Below are 25,873 nucleotides of genomic sequence, written 5' to 3' on the forward strand. Positions count from 1 at the left end.
GGCCTCTGACTCCCCTCTCTCTGCTCCTCCCCACAGTGAGTGGAACCGAAAGGAACTGGGTTTCCAACTAATGTCCGGGAGCTGTTAAATCTGTCTCTACCCGTTTCCTATTTCTGGGATTTTGTCTTCCCCTGTGAGGAGAAACCCAATGGGAATAACCAGTTGGGTTACCCAAGTCTGTTCCTGTCACCCTGGCCTTCACTCGGGTCCTCGACCGCGCCCAGCTCTTTTCCCTCCTCAGGGCATTTGCAAGGTCCATGAGCTCTGTCTGAGCACCATTTCCCCAGCTCTTCCTGTGGCTGGCTCCTTCCTGTCATTTGGGTCTGAGGTTCAAAGGTGTACTCACACAGAGGCCTTCTCTGGCTATTCTATCTAGAAGATTCCCTTCGGCTATTCTCCATTTTGGCTTTTTGTTTGTATTTTTCATTGTTCTTGCCACACTGCATGGATCTGATTGTTTACAGTGTCTTTTCCACTGCTTGTCTCCCTAGCGCGTGGGGCAGAGTTAGCACTCAATGAAGGAGATGGTCGTCTGTTGATGTGGATAATAGTGTTAAAAAACAGAAAACCATGGGCCCCAAATGGAGTCCCAGTCTAACTGCAGTCCACTCCCCCAACCTGCTGCCCTGAAATGTAGCCTTAACTAGTCATTCAGGGAACTATTCTTTTCATCAGTGCCAGTTAGTCTCTGGGTCCTGTCCAAACCCAAAGAAGAAAGGTTATCTGCATGATAGGACACTTTTCTTTTCTAGCAAACATCTTCCTCTGGAATAATCCTTTTCCTTTGCTAATAACGTTCTTGCCCCCACCCTGCATCTATAAAAACTTTCCATTTTGTACAGCTCCTTGGAGTGCCTCTCTACCTGCTAGATGGCATGCTGCCCAACTCATGAATCATTTAAAATTATTTAATTTATTTTTATGTTTATTTATTTTGAGAGAGAGAGAGAGTGCAAGTTAGTGTGCAACTGAGGGAGGGGCAGAGAGAGAGAGGGAGAGAGAGAATCCCAAGCAGCCTCTGCGCTGTCAGCACAGAGCCTGACATGGGGCTTGAACTCAAGAACCATGAGATCGTGACCTGAACCAAAAGTCAAGAGTTGGATGCTTAACTGACTGAGTCGCCCAGGCGCCCTTGCTCCAATTCGTGAATCATTTAATAAAGCCAATTAGATCTTCACATTTACTTGATTGAATCTTGTTATTTAACAAGAGTGATAATTCACTATATTCCCGGGACTGTGCTGAGCAGTAATTCACCACCATGTTGTGGGGAGGGAAGGACAGGAATATCCCCGTGTCTTGGATGGGAAAAGTGAGGCCCAGAAGCATAGGGCCAGGTCACTGTTCCTCAATTCTCCATCTTCACCTGCCAGTTTTTCTCCCTGGGAAGTCTGACTTCAACATCCCTGTCTTCAGAAAGGGACGAGAGAGAAGGAAGGGGGACAGACGGGCTCCAGGATGGTGGCGTGGAGAAGCATGACTTTGGCCTTCTTGCAGGGGAAACATTCCTGGAGGGTGTTCTGTTCCCTTTAAATACCATAGAGATGGGCGGGGGGGGGGGGCGGTGCTGGCTGTGGGAGGAGGCTGGGATGCTGGACAACTGTTCCCTGGGCTTCATCTGCATCCGGGTTGGGGTCTGTGGCAGTGTGTATGCACATCCAAACCCATCTACACAAACTTGCAGGTATTTGTGCATGTGTGTGTGCGTGTGTGTGTGTGCGCGCGCGCGCGTGTGGGATGTTGCACAGTGAGGTGTGCTGTTCAATTTGTTCCGGGCTCTCCTCACATTTCTTTAACTTCCAAATGAGTTTGATATTTGAGATGAAGCCAGAGGCCATGAACATTTTCATCTGCGCTGTAAAATTTGTGGCAAAAGTTAAAGTAAAATTTCTCTTGATTCTTGTCCAAGAAAGTACAAATAATATTAAGACTGCCTTAATTTTTTGATCGTACAAAGGATGTAGAAATCACCATGTCCCTTCTGTTTAAGGAAACTGGCAATGGCTAAAAAATTGATAGGATCAAGTTCAGATTGGCCATTGCATTCAAGGCCAAAAAGACTTCATATAGAATTTGATTTGGGGAAGTTTGTCCAAATTATAAAAATATTTTGCACACTTGCCTAAATAGGATCACTATTTAGCTATTATGAAACAATCCTCAGTTATTTATTTAACCAAAGTGACAATAAGAGATTTTAAAGGCAAGTATGGAAGGATATATATTTGTGAGTAAAGCTTGGCTCTTTTTTAAAGTTTGTGTATTTTTGAGAGACAGAACATGAAAAGAGGAGGGGTAAAGAGAGAGGGAGACACAGAATCCCAAGCAGGCTCCAGGCTCTGAGCTGTCAGCACAGAGTCCCATGCAGGGCTCAAACCCACGAACCGTGAGATCATGACCAGAATGGAAGTCGGCCGCTCAACTGACTGGGTCACCTGGGTGGCTAGGTCAGTTGAGCGGCCGACTTCCACTCAGGTCGTGATCTCCCGATCCCCATGTTGGGCTCCCATGCTGCTGTCAGCGTGGAGCTCCCTTTGGATCCCCTGTCTCATGCTCTCTGTCGCCCCACTAACCGACTCAAAAATAAACATTAAAAAAACAGATGAAGGAAAATTAAGTTTTAGTTTTACAGAAGTATGCTACTGATTTTGAATCTCAATTTTTATAATCCTTGTGATAAATTCATCCAATTTCAGCCACCTTGACTATATAAGGCAAGATTTTCTGTGTCTCCCTTGGGGCGCTTGGGTGGCTCAGTCATTGAGCTTCTGACTTCCACTCAGGTTATGATCTCATGCTTTGTGGGTTCTGTGCTGACAGCTCAGAACCTGGAGCCTGCTTTGGATTCTGCGTCTCTCTCACTCTTCCTTTCCCCCGTTTGTTTTGCAAGGTCAGAGAGAGGGACAGAGAGAGAATCCCACGCAGGCTCTGTGCTGTCAGCACTGAGCCCAATGCGGGGCTTGAACTCATGAACCATGAAATCATGACCTGAGCCCAAACCAAGAGTCCAACGCCCAACTGACTGAGCCACTCAGGTGTTCCATCTGTCCCCAAGTTTTTTGTACCATTTTGTCTTTTATTTTCTTTTTTCCCCTTCAGAAATAAACAGTTTTACTTTAGGACAAATTTACATTCTTTTCTCAACAAAAATGCATCTCTCTACTTCATACTGTCTCTTAGCCAAAAAAACTTCCTTCTCTTCTTGCAGTTTCTCTTATTATTTCCAGTAGCTTTAATTACAAATATTAATTAGAATTCTTAGCCCTTAGTAGCTTTAATGTCCAGTGAAAACTAAGAAATTTTTCATTGTGAATTGTTACACCAGCGTTCTTTAGATTGACAATTTTGCGAATACATTTCATAATTTCTGGAAACCAGTATTTCCTCATAAACAGTTTTTCAATGTGGCACAAGACAGGTTTACTAACAGACTCAAAGCTCTTCAGTGCCTCTGGAATAGCAAGTCAAAAGTAGGTAAACTTAGGCTTGCTTAGGAATTAGTAATTAATGTTTCAGTATTTCATCTTGTTTGGAAATGATCTAGACATTAAATGAATTCTCATCATTTAATTTTTAAAAATATTTTATTAAAAAATTTTAAAAATGTTTTATTTCTGGGAGAGAGAGAGAGACAGCGTGAACTGGGTAGGGTCAGAGAGAGAGGGAGATACAGAATCTGAAACAGGCTCCAGGCTCTGAGCTACCTGTCAGCACAGAGCCTGATGCAGGTCTTGAACCCACGAACTGTGAGATCATGACCTGAGCTGAAGTCGGATGCTTAACCGACTGAGCCACCCAGGCGCCCCTCCCATCATTTAATTTAACTTAGCAAAATTCTAAGGGTAAAAGCAATCAAAGATTTGGGAAACTATTTTTTAATAAACATACTGTAATACATAATTATTGCTGGAAAGTTGACCTAAAATCTCGTATTCCACTTAACATCTATCAAAATCTTTCTTCCACGATTATGTTTACACAACCCACAAAAAGCTTCATTAGACAGACACTTCATTTCATTAGACAAAGCCAGACGTCATCCCAAGCTACTTTTCTTGCTGACAACTTTTGCAAGAGATAACCCGAACTTATTGGACCTTTAGTAAACCCAGTGAGAATAAAAGTATCACATTTAATGCTGATATTTTTCAAGACATAACTGTTTTAATTAAGTAAAAAAAATCTTGAACTTTTATTTACCAAATATTCTCCTAGATCACAAGAACTTGAGAAACATTTGGGTTAATTTCTCCTATATTTCTGAGAGTTTTCAGAATCCTTAATTTATATAAACACTTGTTTTTTTAGCCACTGAATAGAGCCCTTTACGAATTAATTTTAGTAATGTTAACAGAGGTAGAAATAAATCTCACATTTACAACATATATAGATCTATAGACACAGAGACCTTATAGCATTTGTTTTAAAATCTTAATTGTGAGGTGAGTATGTGAAGGCAAAACTCATGAATTTATAAAAGAGCAGCTTGGATCCAAATTTTGTTTGGCAGTTGGAGTTAAGTGTTCACCTGCTCAGAGGGCTGAAGCTTTTTACTAATAGTTGTGGAGAGGACATTTAAGATTTGTGTTTACATGTCAAGGACATGATAAGATTTACTTCTTCAAGGGACGGAGAGAGAAGGTAAGTTTTCTTCTAGGAGATTTTGTACCTTTGGATGGTTTACCACAGTCTTGGTAAAATGCAATAGTGCTGCCCTATAAATAGGGGAGCACCCTGTAAAAATACTTCTCTGGGGACACATGGGTAGCTCAGTCGGTTAAGCATCTGACTCCTGATTTCAGCTCAGGTCATGCTCTCGTGGTGGTGGGATTGAGCCCTGCATCAGGCTTTGTGCTGACAGTGAGGAGCCTGCTTAGGATTCTCTCTCTCCCTCCCTCTCTCTGCCCCTCACCCTCTCTCTCTCTCTCTCAAAACAAATAAATAAACAAACATAAAAAATACTTCTCGGTGCACCTGGGTGGCTCAGTTGATTGAGCATCCAACTCTTGATTTCGGCTCAGGTCATGATCTCACGTTTGGTGAGTTCAAGCCTCATATCGGGCTCTATGCTGAGTCTGGAGTCTGCTTGGGATTTTCTCTCTCTCTCTCTCTCTCTCTCAAAATGGATGTATAAACATTAAAACTAAAAACCTCTCTGGATTCAAAGTCAAATAGGGCCTCTTTAGGGTTGGAAATGGAAGATGGTTCATTTGGGCCATTGTGGTCATGGAGATGATAAACCCATTGGATCATGCCTGTTTTGTGCAGCAGGAGATGGGCTTCATCTCGATATTTTCCATGTGCTGGGAACCTGAACGAGGATCACAGTAGAAGGATGAGCCCGGCACCAGGCCATCAATATCCAAGTGAGAAAGAGGGCCCTAGTCCAAATACGGGTGGCTTTAGGGGCCATTGCCTTCCCATTTCTTTCTTCTCACTAGGGGTCCCAATAACTCTGCCAACTTTCCCCTCGGTGGCAGGGATACCTCGTGAGGTGTGCTTTTAGTTCTGACCAGTTCAGGGGAAAGCTGAGAGGGCTCAGGATCTATGGTGTCTTTGAAGAAACCAACATAGAGCCAAGATGGCTCTTTAAGAAAGTCATGGGTTTGGGGGTTTTAAGAGATACCAGCCAGTTGACACATTTTGACAGCTGTGCGTCACAATGCGGAGCCTATTCCACACACACCAGAAAACCCACAAGAGCCAACTTGTGGGAGGTTCCCCTCCCTCCTTTTGCATAAAATTTTCAAGAAAGGTTTGAATTTCAGTTAAGGTATAGCTTTTGATCTCAGTTTTTGCTTCTTGTTTTTCTCCTATTCCATTGACCTTGTTGCTGGAAAATTTTGGATGGTGTCCCAATGAACCCTCTTCATAGGTGCCCACTTTCCTTTCCAGGGTGTCCCAAGAGACCTCTCCAGGATTAGGCTCTACCTCTGCTAGTACAATATACACTGGGTCTTTGGGAAAAGCCCTTATTCCTCAGGAGCCCAATGATAGAGTCTTGGCTTGCTGGTTTGCATGGCACTGAATAGAATAGGAAAATATCTAGCATCCATGAAGGCCTGCATTTGTCAAGGAGCTGGGGTACCTCCCCAGGGTAGGTTGAGATCATTTATACATCCATTATTATTTTTAATAGTATCACACTGGGGATTGGACTTAGAATATCTCATCCGATCAGGGGATAAAGAGTGACAGAGCTGAGTGAGCTGGTGACATAGACACTATAGGCGTCAGTTGTATTTTCCCTCCGGTGGTGCCACTGATTTCTGGTTGCAAGGCTATTGCACTCTTCGGGTTAGAGCTCATAGTCCACGCACGACCCACGGACTCAGTGGTCACCCGTCCTCCTCCCTATGGGAATCTTTTCCTAAGTGTCCAGCCCAGAGCCACTCCTCTGGTACTGACGATAGCCTAGCTATCCAATCCAGCCTCCTTAGCTCTCCTCGGCCTTGAAGTATAGCGGACCCTTAAGCACATGAGAAGTCAATGAAGGCCTTCGTAATTAGTGGTCTAATGGTCTCATTAGACCATATGGTCTTGATCATGCTGCTCTGGGGAGATCACTGGATAATCACAGCAGCTGTGAACTTCTGGGGGGAGGGATACCTCAGGCAACATACCACAGAGGCTGTATGCAAAAGCACGTAGCAGTGCGACAGACCCCCGGCGAGCCGTGTTCCTTCTCCAGATGGTGTCACCCACCTGACTTAGGTACTTCGTAAGCAAGTGGCAGGTAACAAAGGCATTCCCCTGGGTTAACTGCAAGGGCACTCATGCAATTCTGCCAGCTTCACCGATTGTTTGGTGCTGGTCTCAGCCAGTCAATAAGCAATGGGGACGGTCCCTGTGGTTCTTATGATTGCAAAACACCCTTTAGCAATAACCATCAGGAAACTTTGAAAAAATAAAGGTTTATTACTTACAGGATCTGGAAATTACACAGCGCACCTGGGGTCACACAGCGATGTGGGGAGTGGGGGGTGGGGGGACCAGAGAGGGAGGGAGGGAGAGAGAGAATGAGAGCACACACAGGCCTGCGGATCTGCTTTTACTGGGGCCCAGGGTTTTGCAAGCTCACTCTTTACTGGTGAATTCAAAACACAGGCGTGGAAATGTAAAGTGTGGGAAGTGAAAAAAAACCAAATGGCCCAAAGGATCGGTTATTGAAATCAATCAAGATCTTTAAGACGAAGGGGTCTCAGACGGGAGAGGCAGCCTGGCTGTTTGTCCGGCCGTGCGGCGGGCAATCTCTGAAGTGGAGGCTTCAGCCATCAAAGCTAAGTCAGGCACTAGCCTTGCAAAACAGAAAAGAACCCCAGCCATCAGGGTTTCCCCTATAGTGTCTTATTCCCATTTTTAATGAACTAACACACAGTTCAGGGCATCAGGCCCGCCTAATTACATTAGAAACCACTGGGGGGTGAGAAGACACACTGTCCCCAACCTTTCCTTACGGGGACAAAACAGGAGGAATTACCCCAAGGAGATGGGTGGGACAGAATCCACAGTAGAAGAGACAAGGTTTGTGACCGCCATCCTGAGCCCTGGGGTGGGGGTGTTGGTAAGGGGAGGGGAAGGTTCTTTCAGCCCTAACCTCCCGTAATTGTTAGTTTATCACCTTCATCAGAGTCAGGTTACAACACCTGGGCAGGGATCAGGCTCTGGGGAAGGCACAGCACCACTGATGGGGCTCTGAGCCAGGACCCTGTATCCACCAGCCCCCTTGGGGATGAAGCCCTAGGAAGCCAGAGTTAGGAGGGTGACCTGGCTTCACCTCCAGGAGGTCTTACCTGAGTCGGGTGCTGGGAATCCAGAGGGCTGGCTGCTCCTCAGGAGGGGAGGAATGAGCTTCTCAGTGTCAGGGACTGGGGGAGGCTATTAATGACCCTGATTACCCGGTAAAAGCTGGGTGGCGCCCCCATGTTCACAAGCTGGGAGCATAGGGTGCAGATGGTGGGAAAAGGGCCCTTTCCCACAGCATGCCCCACTCCGAGGCCAACTGCCGGCAGTCCCTGGGGATTCCAGAGCCAGGCTCGGGTGCAAATGATCCTTCGTGCCCTTCCATGGGGACTGGCGGTCTTGGCGCAGGGAAGAGGGAATGCTCGTCTGTTTTGTCCCTCAGCCCAGCCCACACTTTCCTCCAGAGGAAGGCTGATTTGCGGGATCAAAGCTTTGCTGCCTGTCGTGGGTCCCGGAGACGTGTGGTTTTCCAAATCCCTTCAGGTGGCCCATGATGGGAGTCATACCCCCATGTCCCCTGAGTATAAGTGAAGACTTACTACTGTCCCTTAAAGTTGTGGCCCGTCCATAACCCCAAAGGTCACATGGAGGTAGAAGGCCCTGGAAGGGGGACAGGATGGGGTGCTGCCCTTCCCCTACTCCCCGAAAGCTAGTGCTCTTCCAGAGAAACTAATTGGCTGTTCCCATGGAGTCCTTCCTCCCTCGGGGAGGACAAAACCCAGACACAGGAAAGGGGGTCGAGATAGGTTTGGCAACTTTCTGACATCACTGGAAAACACTGGCTCTATTTCAACCACCAGATCGTGAGCAGGTTTGTAAACAATATCCCCTCCAGACTACCTTTCTCAGGGTCCAGAGAGCTGCCCTGGGCACTCTCCCTGACTGGGCCATGCCCGGGTCCCCAGAGGAGCTCACACACCCATGCTGCTCTTCTCATCCTCTTTGGGGCTGGGTTCTTCCTGAATCTTCTTCATCTCCCAGCCCCTGACCCAGGTGTAGGCAGAGGAGCCCCCCAGCACCATCATGTTGCTTGTCCACCAGAGGAAGCTCTTGGTCTCCTCGTAGTAGAGCACAGCCAGCACTGTCTGGGCACAGGCTTTGGCTGTGCCGGACACATTATGGGTCAGGGGGCTGGTGAACTTGATCTGTAGTCCTGTCACATAGCCGATGGCAAAGCCGAACAGGCCACCCAGTGTCATCATGCCCCAGAAGTGGCCGCTGCCCAGCTGGGAGAAGTTACGGAGGGACTGAAGCTCCCCCAGCAGCAGAAGCAGAGGCAGGAAGAGAACGCAGGCATTGACGTTGTTGTAGAAGGTCAGACGCCAGATGCTGCCGTCCACTGCCGGGAGCACCTTCTTGGTGTAGATGGCATTGAGCGAGACACAGAGGCTGGCCAGCACGCCAAAGAGGGTGCCCGTCCAAGACAGGGTACCCTCTGCCCCCTCCTGGTCCACACCAAGCCAGAAGCCACCTGCAGTGGAGAGAGAGGAGGGGCGAAGGGGATGAGGATGGGGAGGAAGAAGGAAGAAGGACAGAGAATTTTGCCACCAAAGGCCACTGCCTGTAATGCCGCCCTCGCCATCCCGTCCCCCCTGCCCTCTCTGCAATAAATATGTCCAAACTCTTTAGTACATGCAAAGCACCATACAGGGGCTGGGGAAGTGGCTCAGGACATCAATGCTTTCTCGGAAGCTTACATTCTAGCAGAGGAGAAAGACATCAACAGGATTCATTTCCCAATTATTTCTTTAATTACAATGGTAATGAGGGCCATAAAACAGTGCGGCGTGCTGGGAGAACCCAGAAACCCAGAACCGGGCGACGGTGCTGGCCTGGGGCACCTGGAAAGTATTGGTGGAAATAAGCTCCCAAGGGCTGAGTGCTTAGTGGTTAAGGTGACCTTGGGCAAGTGATCTAAGGTCTCGGAGCCCTGGCTTCCTTGTCAGTAAAATGGGGGCCTATAATGAGTTAGAATCATTTGTGGCCTGAGGTCTTTTGGGACAGTCACTCTTTCTGACATTCTTGTCTTGTGGTTCCCACAGCCCGCCATCAAGTCTACACCCCTCAGCCTGGCACGCTGGGCCTTCCGCACCCTTGCCTGTCTCTGTCCCTCGATTGTCCCCCAAGTTGTCTCTCTCATCTCCCAGCTTCTCAGGCTTGGACTTAGTGTCCTTGTTCACTTCCTGCACCAGAAAGACCGTCCTCCTTTCTGGGAGATTCTACTCATTCTTCAAGGTCAAAGCCGGCCTCTCCAGGTAGGAAGTCCTTCTTGATAGCCCCAGCCCGTAGACCAACTACAAGGCCCCTTGCCTGTCCTAGGCTGTGAGTCACCTGCCCACGGGGATTGTACCACCTCCTTAGCCAGACCCCACCTTCCCAGGAGGCAGGGGCCGAATCTTAAACATGTCATACCCCCTGCCACAGCATCTGGTAACATGGGGGTGTAGGCAAAGTTTTGGTGTCAGAGAGATTTGGGATCCAATGGGGTTCTTCTGCCATTTAGAGGCTGCATGGCCTGAGGAAAGTTGGCTTAACTTTTCTGAGCTCCCATTTCCTTCGTCTGCAGATACCTGGTCACTTCCTTGACCCCCCCCCACCCCACCCCACTCCCCAACTCCAACCAAACTACTCTCCACTTTACAACTGGAATGATCTTCCTAAAGTACAGACAGATCTGCTCAGGGCCTGTCCTGGCTTAAAGCGCCGCCTCACCTACTACCTTCAGGAAACATTCCAGACTCACTTAACTTGGGTGGCTTCCTGTCTGGTGAGTCCCGCGATGGCCCAAACATGAAGAAACACACAGGTACTTTCTTCTGCCCAGAACATTCTCTCCTCACCCCTTCCTTATACCTATCTAGTACTGCCTCCAGCACGCCTGCTGAGATTACCCTATTCCCAACCCTGCCTCCCTCCCCACCCCCACCAGGGTTCCTGCAGCACCTGCTATACCCCCATCGCAGCCTCACCCCTGAAGCATCTTACTGCACTTACTGCCCTGCATCATCACTGTGCCCTCCAGGAGCCCAGGAGCCCTGCCACATTTGCCACATTTGTACCCCAAAGGTTGACACCATCTCTGGCAGGTGCCTGGTGGCTGCTCATGTTTGCTGGCTGACTGAATGGAAGCATGCATGGAGGTTGATAAGGTACCTGCTAGGTAGCAGGCACTCACGGGCAGTATTCTGGGTCTTGGCGGAGCCTTTGCAAACAGGTATCTGTAGACCCACCCTGGGGTGTGGAGGGTTAGTCAGAACCCCATCTCCAGCCCCCCTGCAGTCCTCTGGCCCATTACCTTCCAAGTCCAGAAGGGACCCCCACCCCAAGGCTCTACACCCTAGAGGGACTCACACCCAGTACTGGGAAAGGAGGAAGGGCCCTGGGATAGTCACCTGAGACCCACCTTAAGGGGAAGCACAGCAGAAAGGGGGCCGGGCCTGGGGCCCCTGCACCATATGTGTGGCCAGTGAAGCACTTTCTCCGAAGCTATCTATCGCACCATCAGCTACTTTGATTACTTTTAGGACTTGGGACCAGTTTCCGGAGTGACTTCACCTTTCTTTATGCAAATTCTCCCACCAGGAGGCTCCCCTCTCCCCACCATGGGGTCTGTGGGGCTGGAGTGGAGGTCCCTGAGGCATTTGGCTAAGTGAGGCCTGGGACTCTGCATCAGCTCTGGGCAGGGGTGAGGTAGCGTAGGGTGAGGGGGCAGCTGAAAACTTGCCAGGGGTCTCAGCAGCTCCTTCTACTCTAACCTTGGCCTTCTCCCCTCTTGGACCTGGACTGAGCAGCTCTATATCCAGCAGTTGCTCCATGACGGTAACATTTTCTAGGACAGACGGCCTGGGATGGGCCCCTCCCCTGCAACCAGTGTGAGTCGGCCTGGGACTCTGAGGCACCTGCGAAGATGTAGGTCAGCCAACATGAACTTTATAGCCCCAGGAAAAGCCTGAACAGGTCTGACACAACCTGGATGTCACAACCCGGGGAGGATTCTGAGGGAGGTGGGTGCATTCTTACCCGGAGTGCTGCAAACCCCCTTTTGTGGCGACAGAAATGTTCTATAATCTGCACTGTCCAATACTGTAGCCACTGGTCACCTGGGGCTACTGAGCCCTTGAAATGTGGCTACAGAACAGGGTTGTTAACACTTGCAACCGAGAAACTGAATTTTTAAAATGTCATTGAATTTGAATGAATGGAAATAGACATGTGGTTGGTCTACTGTGTTGGATAGTGCAGCTCTAATCTCTAGGGGACAAGAACAGAGCAGAGGGGTTAAAAGCATAGGCCCGGGAGTCTGGCCACTTTGGGTTTGTGCCCCAGCTTGGCTACTTCCTAGCTGTGTGGCCCTGGGCAAGTGACTTAACCTCTCTGAGCTTCAGTTTCCTTGTCTGTATGGAGTTGATCGGGGTGATGCTACCTCCCAGGGGACCTCTGGGGAACCAAGGAGATGCTATATGTGAATGCTTGGCCCAAGGTGCCCGTCATTAATTCTTATATACTAAGGGTCAAGTGTGGGAAGACAGCTAAGACCTCTCAAAGCTTATTTCTTGCCACTGTCTTAGCCATTCCTATGAGCCTACAAGGTCAGAGGGGGACGGTGTATTTATTACAAGATGCATTCTCTGGGAATAGCGCTGGATGGAGAGTCAGGACACTTGAGCCCTTGAGAAGCAATATAGTGGTCAAGCATAGGGAGCCCAGACTGCTTGAGATCAGATCCCAGCTCTGCCGCTTATTAGCTGTGTGATTTTCAACATATTACCTCACTTCTCTATACCTTGGATTTTCCCCTCTGTGAAATGAAAGGTAGATTTAAAGATGGGAATCTTGTTCTGTGGGGCCCTGGCTGGGCCCCTGACTTGCTGGGTGACCTCAGGAAGCGTACTCTCTCTGGGCCCCAGGCCCTTCCTCATCTGACATTGCAGCCTGGGAGCTGGGACAGATAAAATCCAAAGATGCCTGGCGGGGTTGATCTTTGGGGGTTTCGGGCCCTGTGCCCCACACCCCCACTCCCCCTGGCCCTGGCTGGCCACTCACCGATGATGACGCCGCAGGTGAGCAGGGCATAGAAGGAGGTGGTTTGCTTCAGCAGCAAGTAGGACAGCAGCACATTAAAGACAGTGGTGAGTGAGCGGCCCACGTTGTAGAAGGCCACGCCGACGTACTTGAGGCAGAGATTATTGAAGGTGATCATGCCGATGAAGACCACGGACAGGGGCAGGACACTGCGGGCCACCCTGAGGTCCAGGCGCAGGGGGGGAAAGTCCATGGCACCAGGGCAGCAGGCAGCTAGGATGCTGAGGCTCTTGCACAGCAGCGTGGTCACCAGGCACTGGTAGAAGGTGACGAAGATGGGGGTGTCCAGCTGTAGGGAGGGGCTGTCCAGCAGGTACTTGTTGAGGAACACCATGGAGATGGAGGTGACCCAGTAGAGAGACACCACCAGTGTGATCTGCAACGCCCGCAGCAGGAAGGGCTTCTCCTTGCTGGCCTCTGCCTCTCCGGAGGGGTCGGAAGACCCCATCAGTGCCATGTGCAGGATCCTGGACCGCTTCAAAGGGGCCCTGTTCATGGTAGCAGAGGAAGTGGGTCACCCTACAGCCAGAACCGGAGTCCAGGGCAGTCAGCTCCTGTCTGCTTTCTGCACGCCACAGCCCTCAACTGTCTCATGGGGGAAGGACCTAGAGGCCTCCCTTGGGTGGAGCCCCACAATCTGCTCCCACTCTGAGGGGGCTCATGAGACAAGACACAGGGAAGGGGTGAGGGACAGGCTAAGGTCTTCTCTCGGGCCTGATAGGGATGGGTCTCAGGAAGAAGGGAAGGGCGAGGAAAGGATGGAGAAGGGGGAGGGGGAGGAAGGCAGGGCGAAGGTGCTGGAGAAGGGCGGAGGACAGCGTGGGGAAGAGATGCGGAGAGAGGGAGGCATGGGCCTGGGCGAAAGGGTTTGCAGGGAGAAAGGGGAGGCATGCAGGAAGCTGAACGGAGGCAAGGCGTGCGAGGGGTTTGGAAAGAGGGGTGCAGGGCAGCTCAGAGGTGCTCGGGGCGGGGGTCCAAAGGACGCGGGAGGAGGCCGGGCCTGCCGAAGCCCGCGGCACACAGGCCTTCGGAACGTTCGCTGCCGTTCAGCTCGGAGCCTCCGGACAGCAGAGGCCGTTCTCCCCCGCGAGGCGGGCCCAGGACTCATTTCCTGACACGCCCCCGACCCCTCCTTAAAGGGACCGCACGCCCGGCGTCATCCTTAAAGCCACAGCCGGCCAGAAACACTCTTCCGAGTCAGGCTTGCGTCTGTGCCCTCTCCTCCTCTAGGCTCCGGTGCGCTCCCTGCCCGGGGATAGTTGGGGGTGATCGGCCGCCGCAGAAGGTTCCTATAGGTGCTTGGGCCTCCACCCTTCTTGCAAGCCTCCCCCCGCCCCCACCAGCTCTGTCTTGTCCAGAAGCTGAACTGCCCCCGACTTCGTAGGTCCACCGCACCACCCATCCCAGGCCCGACAGCAGCCCCAGAGCCTTAGCGGAGCCTCGCATCCCCCGGCGTCCAGAGACTTCCCTACGAGCCCTCCCTCCCTCTGCTAGCCCCACCTCACTCTCCCAGGGTGCAGTCCCTGCCTTTCTCCCCCACTTTCACTTCCCCCATCCCTATTTCAAGCAGGAGACACCCCGCGACGCTCCCTGAGGCCGGAGGCCCACACCACCCCTTCTGGATTTCAATCAGCGCGCGGGATCTGTCCCCCACCCTCATTCGAGCAGAGCCGGATCGGAGCCACAAGGCAACAACCACCCCCTACCCCCTGGGCTCCTTCCCCCTTCCAAGACACCCCTTCCTCAAGCCAGGCCCAGCCACTAGCTTTGGCCCCGGGGCCTCGGCGACCCAGCGCTCACCTCCTCCTCTGCACTGGCCGCCCGCCCGCGTTACCTAGCGCCGCACCTGCAGCACTGCGCCTAGGGCCGCGCCCAATGAAGACGACTTCCTGCTCCCAGCCCCCGGGCGTGGGCCCCAAGCCAACCTCGCTGACCCGCTCCCCACGTGGGGCCCGGAGGCGGCGGCAAGCGACCCGGCCCCCAGCCTGAACTTGGCCCTGGGTTGTCCCGCCCCTCGTGGGAGCAAGCATACTTCTGTTTGCAAGGCCACCCCAGCCCTGGTATCCAGCCCGCCCGCGATCCCTCGCTCCAGTTACCGCCTCTTGCATGTCCCGGGACCCGGCTTCATCCCTGGCCCGCCGCGCACCCAGCTGGAGCTTCCAGAAGTGCTTTTGAGAACAGCCCGCATTCTTCCTGCGGGTAGTGAGCGGGAGAGTAATCCGCTCTCTCCCAGGGCCTGGGCCTGGGAAGTCGGTCCCCAGCCCGAGTTCGTCTCTCACCAGGCAGCCTGGAGGGCCGATTTCTCTCTGGTTTGTGCTCTAGCACCAAAGTTGGGCGTCTCACTTTGTTCTTTGTTGTGAAATAAAGAAGGGGGGTGGCGGGACTCTACCAGGGGGTCCCAAACTTCTTGTTCCTTACTCTAGCTGGTATGGCTGAAAGTAGGGACTCCCATCTGTTTGCAGTATTCCAAACACCATTTAATTAGTACCATTTACTGTACAAGTGAGATGTCTTAGATTTGCTTTAAAATACTCAGAACACTTACCAAAGAGAAAAAAAAAAAGAGGTGGGTAGATAGATAAAATAAGATAGGCAAGCTGGGCGTAAGTACATGGGGGGGGGTTGTAAGGGTCATTTTGCTTTTGTGCACATTTGAAAATTTCTGTAATAAAAGGGTAAAGTCTATGGAGTACATTTAAAGTTTCACATGCTAACTGCAAAGCCCTGGCCCCAGCTTAACACAGCCCTTGGTGTACTCTGTGGAACGGGAAGGGTTAATAAGCCCCAAGGCAGGTGCAAATTTCCCAGAGTAGAGCTCTGCCCCAGGCCTTTTCTTTTCCACCAGCCCTCTGGCCTTTGCTCCTTGGTACCTGCACTCCCCCTTCCTCCAGAGAGGGGACTTCCTGCTTCTTAGTTATGCTAGCATCCAGCTGGAGAATGCCATCGGGTCACCTTTTTGCCTTTGGGATCAAATTACCCTTTGGGGAACAGAAAGACTTAAAGGGACTGAGCTGGTCATCAGAATCCTACTTGGAGAGTCTCATTCCAGGGCCAAACTCTGGAGGCTGTGGGGTTTAGTTTGTTAAGGGCATTGCCTATTTGCTCTTCTCTCTTAGGGCTGATATTTCACTTTGACAAATAGTTTAATGACAAACAGGGCAAACTTGTCTGTGAGAGGCCCTGGTTTCCTGGAAGGGCCCTTCTCCTTGGCAGAGTAACAGAATTAATTTATCTAATGAATGTGCTGCCCCTTTGCACCCCTAGGGAAGAGATACATGCTATATATAAGCCAGATGCCCTTCACTGAGAGAGACGGGCAGTCCATGCCGGGTATGTGGGGCATAGTCTGGGCGCTCAACCATCCAGGTAACCGAAATGTATCCCTGTCTCCAAACTCTCCCCTTACCTTGTACCTGAAATTCCTCCATTAACTTCACTCCCCTGCATTAAGGTTGTAATAGGCCAGTACTCCAAGTTTCTCAGATTCTAATCCGTTTCGTTCTACATGAGGGAAAGGAGGAGGGATGTGTTTCTAAGGTCTAAGGCCTCAGGAGGTGTGTACTTCGCACAACTGGTTTGCTTTTGAATTTTTCTTAAGGAATCTTCATTGTTTAAAGCATTCATCGAGGGTGTGGTTTTAGGCCTTGTCAAGAGTAATTACCTAGTGGGTGTTGAACTTGGTGTGAGGCAGAACGTAAAGTCATCATCCTGGCAGGTGGAAGGCTGTAGTAATCCAGGAAGGAGGGCCCTTTATGGGTGTTGCTCTATTCTTGCCTTGGCTGGGAGCCACTGAGGACGTTAGAAGGCGATCTCTCCCAGACAGAGTGAACAGAACTGACCTCTCAGGTCAGTTTGACCTGAGTCAATGACCAAATGACCAAAATGACCAAAGTCATTTTCTCCTGTTTGTCCAAAATCATTGGATGGTAGCTAGTCCTGGGGTTGCTTAGCCAGAGGCTATGTTTCCCAACCTCCCTTGGGGGGAGGTGAACCATGTGACTTAATGGATGGTTAAAAGGAGGTGATGCCTGCTCCTTTCCAGATCTGAGCTGTACAACCTCAGGTGTGTGCTCTAACGTGCTCTTGTCTCTTCTTTCCATAACGTGGGACCCAAATGTGTCTATAACCTGGCTGTGACCTTGCAGGCAAGGTGAATGTCTTAGGGGCTATGGGGGCAATATGATGGAAAGAACCAGAGTCCTTGATTGGGTGGACCAAAGACACTTGCCAGCATCGACTGACTACTTGGAAACTGTTATATAAGAGGGAGATCAACTCATGGTTTTTATGTACCCATGTGGTTATCAAGGGATTTCTGTTACAGCAGCAGCTACACCTTTAGCCACATACCCACTGTAGTCTATATTCCCTTCCTTTCACATACACATTCTTTAGGCAAAATTGAGATGGCATGACATAATTATTCTGATCTGACTCTCTCTTTTTCTCTCTCAGTTTATGATCTCTCTATCCCTCCCTCCCTCCCTCCCTCCCTCCACCCATCCATCCATCCATCCATTCATCCTGTCCTTATCCAGGACCTAGCATGTCTTTCCCATAGGAGATGCTTAGTACCGATTTGTGGGATGAATGGAAGTCAGATCCCTAGAAGACGTGCTTGAAAATCAAGGCCAACTGAAGGTCCTAAGCCCTGAAAGTTTATGAGGCTCCTTATTTATCTCATATGTAATTCAAAATAAAAATTATCAGTAAGCTGTAAAATAATAAATGCAAGCAGAGCAAAAAGTGTTCAAATTTTTCTTATGAAGATTGGACTGTTCTTTTGAAAATAATACATTCTTTCCAGAAAAAAAATGAAGTCCTTCCTCTGCCGGTACTTGCGGTAGATGCTACAAATTGTCTATCCCAGGACTTGGCAAACTTTTCCTGTAAATGACCAGAAAGTAAATATTTCAGACTCTGTGGGCCATATGGCCTCTGCAACAACTACGCAACACTGCTGTGGTGGTATTGTAAACAAAGTGTGTGGCTGTGTTGCAGTACAACTTGACTTATAAAGGTAGGCTATGGGCCAGGTTTAGTTCACTGCTTGTAGTTTCTTGACCCCTGTTTTACCCTATATTAATTTATCCTTCTTTCTTACTAACATTACCCGTATTTTATTTGTACGTCAATGTTTCCACCTAAGAATACCTACTCCCCAGACGCCCTTGTAGCTGGATGTGACCGTGTGACATACTTTTAGCCAGTGAGTCATTAGCCGAGGATTTCTGGGAAAGCTTTGCTTTCTTGATATAAATATAGTCTTTATTGCATCTTTATCTTATATGTTCTGTCTTCAAGGGACAGCTGAGGTCTGGAAGGGCAGCATCTTGTAACCAGGAGATGAAAGATATGAGGAGGAAAGTTTAAGATGGCAGAGAGGAAACCTGGAGGTGAGCTGTCATCTCAGCACTTGGCTGCCTCTTCCTTACTGTAGGAGATTAATAAACCCCTATCAGCAGAAGCCATTGCATAGCGGTATTCTATTTTTTGTAGGCAACCATAGTCCCAGTTGAGACAGTGTTCTGATGGGTAATTCATTGTTGCCGGAACTCATGTATAAAGTACCAGGAAGGCTTGGGACTGGCTGGTACTGGGTCTGAGCCAGCAATGTAGGGGGTACAATTATCAGGCAGTGAACTCTAGCTGCAGAGGAAGACATGGGGTGGAGAATTCAGAAGGCAGGGCCCATTTGCCGGATAAGAATGAAGAGTGGGAGAGCCAATGTCAGGATGGGCAGATCCCAAAGCGTGGCATGCATGGCCAGGGACAGGGCTTGTTAGCAAAAACAAGTCCCAGTGGGGGAGGGGGTGGGGAGAGTGCAAAACAGCAGAGGATTAGCAAGGAGCCAGATGCTCTTTAACAGAGTGTTTACCTTAGCAGAGCCGCCACCTTTATTTCCTGGTCTGGCTTCTGTAAAGCACCTAGCTCTGGACTGCGCAGCCCTTTTGGTTTTTGTGAGATCTAGAATCACCCCTGTAATATGCATCTGGATAATCTATGAGCAGGAAGTGTTTCCCCCGGATGAGCAGCGAATCTGTGGGGACAGAGTGACAGTGTCCATCCCTCTTGGCAGAGGCGGATTACTAACAACTAACGCGTGTTGGAGGGTGGCTTCAGGCCAGATGTTTAATTGACAACTTGTCAGCCCTTGCAACAATGCTGAGGGGCAGTTTGCTTATAATCCCTATTTTTAAAAAAAATTTTTTTAAATGTTTTATTTATTTCTAGGAGAGAGAGAGAGAGACAGCGTGAGCAGGGGAAGGTCAGAGAGAGAGGGAGATACAGAATGTGAAGCAGGCTCCAGGCTCTGAGCTGGCAGTCAGCACAGAGCCCGACACGGGGCTCGAACCCACGAACCGCGAGATCATGACCTAAGCGAAAGTCGGATGCTTAACCGACTAAGCCACCCAGGCGCCCCTTATAATACCTATTTTACAGGTGAGGAAATTGAGATCCCAGAGATGCCGAGTCACTAGCCCCAGGCCACTCAGTGAGGAGGTGAGACCCAGTTTGACAACTGACCTAAGGTTCATCCTGTAGCATAGGTTCAGCTCATCCTGAGCCCAGGTTTTCCAGTTGGTCTTCTGGGTCCCAGGACCTATGTAGTGACCCTTCTGGTCTCAAAGGTAAAAGGCTCTGATTCTCATCCCAGATATTACATGTGGTGGCAGGAGGGAGCTTGTTGAAGCAAATGGATTTTTACTGGCTCATGTCACAGAAAGTCCAGGGAGAGCTCTGGTTTTAGGTGCAGCTTGACCCAGCAGCTCAAAGAATGTCACCCAACAGATCCTGGTCTGGGCTCTTCTCTAGGTATTGGCTTTGTTCTCAGGCTCCATATGGTTAGAAAATGGCTCCATGCATTCCAGACCTTACACCATTTAGGGTTTTGTTGTTGTTTGTTTGTTTTTTGTTTTTAAGTGTTTATTTATTGAGAGAAGGAGGGTACATGCGAGTGAGTGAGCATATGAGCGTGTCCCACGAACTGTGAGATCATGAGCTGAAATCAAGTGTTGGACGCTCAACCAACCGAGTCCACCCAGGCAACCCCTGTTTTGTTTTGTTTTGTTTTTAAACAGACTATTTTTTAGAGCAGTTTTAGGTTGACAGCAAAATTGAGCAAAAGGTACAGAGAGTTTCCATACTGCTCCCTCCCCCATTCAGGTGTTTTAGTTTAGTGGGGGAAAAGAATCACTCTTTTCTCAAGAAGCCTTGAGGTTTACTCTGAGTGGTTTGGCTCAGGTCATATAATCACCCTTGACCAATCATTGTGGTCAGTTGAATAGGCCCAGCCTCTGGCTTAAACCCTTCATTGCAAGCTCCGCCCCTGGACCCAGAGGAGGTGGTGTGAAGTGGGGAAAGGGGGGCTCTGGAAATGACACTTAGGAGGTTTTGTCAGAAGAAGGGGGATGGATGATGGCAAATGACCATTCACAGGTCCACTGTGAGGGGCCTGTATCGGATGGAGGAGAGGGTATCTGGAAGGTTGCACGGACCTCTTCCCTCCTCCTTTAATCTTGCGGTTCTGCTTTGCTCGGTGCTCTCCCACATTCACCCCTAAACCTGGCTAGCTTCTTGTCCTGTAGGACCCAGTGGAGACACGACTTCACAGGCCACCCTTAGTCTCCCTGAATGTGTACCTACTGCTTCCCTTTGTCGATGAGATGTGAAGAGAGTAGAGGTGGGAAGCAGTGAGCCTCTTGTGTAAGAATGTTCCAGTCTCCTTTTAGGAGTGCCCCCCACACCCCTGCATCGGCTTTTGCAGTCTTCGGGGGTTATCAAGCCACATGCCTGCCTTCCTCCAGCCAAAGGGGTGTGGGTACATGGCACAGGTCAGGCCATGAGGCCACTGATTCCTTTTTCTTCATCTGAAATGAAACCTGGCACAGAAACAACAGCCACTGCCACAACAAAACTTAAAATTGGTCACGGCTGATTCATGGTGGCAGCAACCTGCAGAAAGCCTGTTTCCTGCCTCAGAGCTTCCCAGCTTGCTGTTCCTTTCCAATCCTGTTTGGCTTTTGCCTTGGCTCTGTGAGCAACATGGGACTCTTGCAGTGGCCTTTTTACATGAATTGGCTGGAGTCTACATCTGTTGCTTGCACTCAGAGAACCTAGGTGCTACTATGGGCATTTCCTTCTGTCCAAGAAGAATGGTCAGGGTAGGAACCAGCCAGCTCCAGGGAATAAATCTAGTTTCCATAGCCTGATTTCTCTCCAAGTAAGAGGGTTCCCAAAACAGCGTGGAGAAAGGAAAAGGGCAGGGCAGCAGGAAGTGTAGACCAGGATATGTAAATACTGGTGTGTTTTCAGAAGGCCTGCCAGCAGGCGGGTGTAGTCAAGGTCCGCTTCGTTCTCTGGTCTTTGCTATAAACTTGGCAGGGGGTGCATAGCAGTGGTGAAGTGGGCTGGTGTGGATACCTTGGAATTTGAAATTGGCTTAACAAACGTCTTCTGAATGGTCTTTGTGCATGAGCCCTTTTTTTTTTTGTAAAGTTTATTTATTTATTTTGAGAGAGAAAGAGAAAGAATGCAAATAGGGGAGGGGCAGAGAGAGGGAGAGAGACAGAGAGAGAGAGAGAGAGAGAGAGAGAGAGAGAGAGAATCCCAAGCAGGCTCCACACCATCAGAGTACAAACTGTGAGATCATGACCTGAGCTGAAATCAAGAGTCAGATGTTTAGCTGACTGAGCCACCCAGGTGCCCCCTGAGCCCTTTGCCCCCTCCAATTGGCTGGATTGACTCTTAAATTCATATGATTTATGGGACAACTTATGCTGGTAGGCTGGTGGATAATCGAAGCATTGATGCAATCACATCCACCCTGCACACTACAGTGTAACATGTTACTTCTCTCCCTCCAACCAGACTCTTGTTTGCCACTGTATCCCTGGCACTTGGCGCAGAGCTTGGTGTATGGTGGTGCTCAATAAAGGTGCGTTGACTGAGTGAATGGATTGCTAGGCTGTCGAACTTCCTATAGAGATATCCCAGTTCCTATGAGAACCATGGTAAGTCAGCATGCACCGAAGTTTGGTTTCAGCCTTCCAACTCAGCCAAACTCTCCTATTTAATCTGGGCTTCAGCCTTTGGAAGGTCACAAAGTTGAATGCCTATTTTAGTGTCATTCCTGAGATCTCTGAGATTGTGCATGACCAATGTTCCTGCGATTAGAAGACAGCCATCGTATTTAGCCAATGTAATTACAACAGGAATACAAAAAGGCAGGCCGTTTGAACTTATTATGAATAGTTGAACATTTTCAAATGTAGATAAGCATTTGAGAAGTGGCTCGAATGAGAAATCTTTTTTTGTGCTTTATGTATTGAAATTATTTCAATCAGACTGTGAATATGCATATGTATATTTTCTAGCGTAAAATAATATAATAACTAATGATAATTTAAAGCTGTTAATTTTATGTGCAAAATAATTGCTAAGTTTCAAACTATTTAAATAAATAGGAAAATCGACTCATACATATTAAGAGAGAATGTGTTAGCTAGATAACTTTAGGAACATTTTATTCTTTTGAAACCAATAAATGTTTATACAAATTTAAATAAGAGTAGTAGGCAGAATAATAGAGATTCAATTATCTTTTATAATTCCAATCTTTATGGAATTGTTTGCCAGAATAGCATTTTTAACATTAAATAAAGTAACTTCTAAGAACTGTATTTAATTTATAGTTATTTAATTCCATTTAGACTATTAGTCTTTACAGAAAATGTCAATTTGGGAATCGCTCATATTTGTGGTATCAATTAAAATCAAAATGTCTGTTTTGCCACCTCAAAATTGTACAAGAAAAAGTCTGAAATCAGATAGAATACAATCAATTTCCATTCAGACATGACAAAGAATATAAAAAGTGTGGAGGAGAAAGGAAGGTGGTTAAAAATAAGGAGATACCGGGGCACCTGGGTGGCAGTCGCTTAAGTGTCCCACTTCGGCTCAGGTCATGATCTCGCGGTTCATGAGTTCAAGCCTCACTTCGGGCTCTGTGCTGACAGCTTAGAGCCTGGAGCCTGCTTTGGATTCTGTGTCTCCCTCTCTCACTGCCCCTCCCCTGCTCACGCTCTGTTTCTTTTTCTCTCTCAAAAACAAATAAAATACTAAAAAAAAAAAATAAGGAGATATCTCCCTCTTTTGTAAATACAAATATCTTGCTCTTCCAGTAACCTCAGTTGAAAATGAGAGACTACTCTGTGTGGCAAATGTGCAGCCTATCATAGGGAGAGCAATGTAACTGCTGATAGTGCAAAGTAGAATAACGGCAGATAATATTAAATTTTTCTAACGTTGCCTTTATGACGGTGTATGTTACATTCAGAAAAATTTATCATTTTAGGTGTACGGCTCTATGAATTTGATAAATGTATATGCTTCAGTAACCACCACGATAATCAAGATAGAGAACAGTTCTATCATCCCAGAAAGTTCCCTCTAGTCATCAGTGAACTTGTATCTTCCCTATCACTTTGGGTTGTTTTTTTTTTCCAGTGTTATATCAATGAAATCATATAGTAAATAGCCTTTTGTGTCTGACTTCTTCCACTTAGCATAATGCTTGTAAGATTCCTCCATGTTGTTTCTATCAGTCAGTTTGTTCCTTTTATTGTGTGCCATTTTCTGTTTATCCAGTCACCAGATGATAGACGTTTGGGTTGTTTCCACTTTGGAGGGTGCTATCAATAAAACTTCTATAAAGTTTTATTATGAACCTATATTTGTGTGTGGGTTTTTGTTGGAGGTCTGTTTTCATTTCTCTTGGGGAAATGCATAAGAGTGGAATTGTTACATCTTTTTTTTTTAAGTGTAACCTCTTTGCCACATAATAGGCTTGCCTTCTTCCTCCCTCCCTCCCTCCCTCCCTTCCTTCCTTCCTTCCTTCCTTCCTTCCTTCCTTCCTTCCCTCCTTCCTGTTCATTTATTTTTGAGAAAGAGAGAGACAGGGTGTGAGCAGGGGAGGGGCAGAGAGAGAGGGAGATACAGAATCTGAAGCAGGTTCCAGGCTCCAAGCTGTCAGCACAGAGCCCAACATGGGGCTCGAACTCATGAACCGTGAGATCATAACCTGAGTTGAAGTTGGATGCTTAGCCAACTGAGCCACCCAGGCACCCCTGGAATTGTTAGATCATATAGCAAGTGAATGTTTAACTTTTTAAGGAGGCTGTCAATTCATATTCCAAAATGTCCACCAGGGATGTATGGGAATTCTACTTGTTCGTGTATCTTTATCAGTACTTGATATTGTCAGTTAAAAACTTCTATGCATTCTAATAAATGTGTCATGGTTATGGTTTTAATTTGCATTCCTTTATGGCTAGTAATGTTTTCTTTTTTATGTACCTATGTGCCATTCATATTCCATTTTTGGCAAAGTGTCTATTCTCGTGTTTTTCCCATTTTTTTAATTGGTTGTTTGAATTTCTACACAAAAGTCCTTTAGCAGATATGTGTATCGTATTTCCTCCCCATCTTTGACTTGTCTTTACATTTTCTTAACAGTATCTCATATTTTAAAATTTGATGGTCCAATTTATTAATTTTTCTTTCATGACTTGTGTTTTTGTATCCTACTTAAAAAAAAATCTTTGCCTAATCTGCAATCATACATATTTTCTCCTTTGTTTTCTTCTAGAAGTTTTGTGACTTAAGGCTTTCCATTTAGATCTATGATCCATTTTGAGTTAATTTTGTATATGGTGAGAGGTGTGAGTCAAGGTTCTTTTTGGTTTTTCTGTTTGTTGTTTTTTACATAGGTATGTTGAAATGTTTTAGCATCACTTATTGAAAGTAAATTCTTTCTTCTTTGAATTACCTTGGCATGTTTGTTGACACCCAATTGATATGTTGGTGTATTTCTGAACTCTTTTCTGTTCCATTGATCTATATCTATTCTTTTACCATAAATATAAATAATAATAGTATAATTATATATACAATAAATAAATAATATAAAGCTTATTTCTATAGCTTAATATTAAATCTTGAAGTCAGGTACTGTGAACCCTCCAGTTTTGTCTTCTTTTTAAACAATACTTGACTAGCCTATATCCTTTACTTTCTCATACATTTTAGAATCAGCTTGCCAATTTCTCCAAAAAAATTGCTGGTGTTTTATGGATTGTACTCAATACATAGATAAGTTCAGAGGGAACTGACATCTTGACAGTTTTAAGCCTTTTGATCCATGACCAGCACAGATCTTTTCATTTATTTAGGTCTTTGTCTCATCAGTATTTTACGGGTTTTAACATAGAAGCCTTGCACATATTTTGTTAAATTTATCTCTGATTGTTTCAGGGTTTGTGTTACTATTGTAAATGGCACTTTAAAAAGCCTCAATTTTCACTTATTTATTTCTGTACATAAAATACAATTGATTTTGTATATTGATCTTGTTTTCTGCAACCTTCCTTAACTCACTTAGAAGCTTTAATAGCTTTTAAAAATGGCATTATTGAGATATAAATCACACACTATACTATCTACCCACTTAGAGTGTACAATTCAATAGTTGTTAATATATTCACAGGGTTGTGTAACCATCACCATGATCATTTTAGAGCATTTTCATCCCCCCATCAAGAGTCCTTCACATCCCTTAACACTCATTTTCCCCGACCCCCTCAGTCCTAAGCAGACACTAATCTACCTTCTTTCTGTATAGACTTGCCTATTCTGGGTATTTCATATAAATGAATTCATACAATATATGGTCTTTTGTGATTGGCTTCTTTTATTGAACATAATGTTTTCAAAGTTTATTCATGTTGTAGCATCTATTGGTACTTCATTTTCTTTTTTATGGCTGTGTATTGGTCAGAGTTCCCAAGGGACACAGAACCAATGNTTATTATGAGGAATTGGTTCATGCAATTGTTGAGGCTGAGAAGTCCCATGATTCGCCATTTGCAAGATGGAGACCCAGGAAAGCTATTGGTGTAATTCAGTCTGAGTGTGAAGGCCTGAGAATCAGAGAAGTTGATGGTGTAAATCTCAGTCTGAGGGCAGAAGCTGACTTTGAAAATGAGTA

At 47.4% G+C, this 25,873-nt stretch overlaps 1 protein-coding gene across 2 annotated transcripts; it reads right to left on the reverse strand.

Moving 5' to 3' along the window:
- Positions 1 to 6,918: 6,918 nt before the first annotated feature.
- SLC35C1 (solute carrier family 35 member C1) lies at positions 6,919 to 14,660 on the reverse strand. 2 transcript variants are annotated; one of them, XM_077767445.1, is made up of 3 exons: positions 14,626 to 14,660; positions 12,787 to 13,313; positions 6,919 to 9,214 (listed from the first exon to the last, which is right to left on the reverse strand). In XM_077767445.1, the coding sequence occupies exons 2-3, from the start codon at positions 13,280 to 13,282 to the stop codon at positions 8,655 to 8,657; spliced, it is 1,056 nt and encodes a 351-aa protein (XP_077623571.1). In that variant the 5' UTR covers positions 13,283 to 13,313; positions 14,626 to 14,660; the 3' UTR covers positions 6,919 to 8,654. The 2 variants fall into 2 exon arrangements, with proteins under 2 accessions (XP_077623571.1, XP_077623570.1); XM_077767444.1 differs by lacking the exon at positions 14,626 to 14,660 and having other exon boundaries at positions 12,787 to 13,878.
- Between the last annotated feature and the right edge of the window lie 11,213 nt (positions 14,661 to 25,873).

Source organism: Crocuta crocuta, unplaced genomic scaffold (assembly GCF_008692635.1).
Source record: "Crocuta crocuta isolate KB4526 unplaced genomic scaffold, BGI_CrCroc_1.0 scaffold330, whole genome shotgun sequence".
NCBI lineage: Eukaryota > Metazoa > Chordata > Mammalia > Carnivora > Hyaenidae > Crocuta > Crocuta crocuta.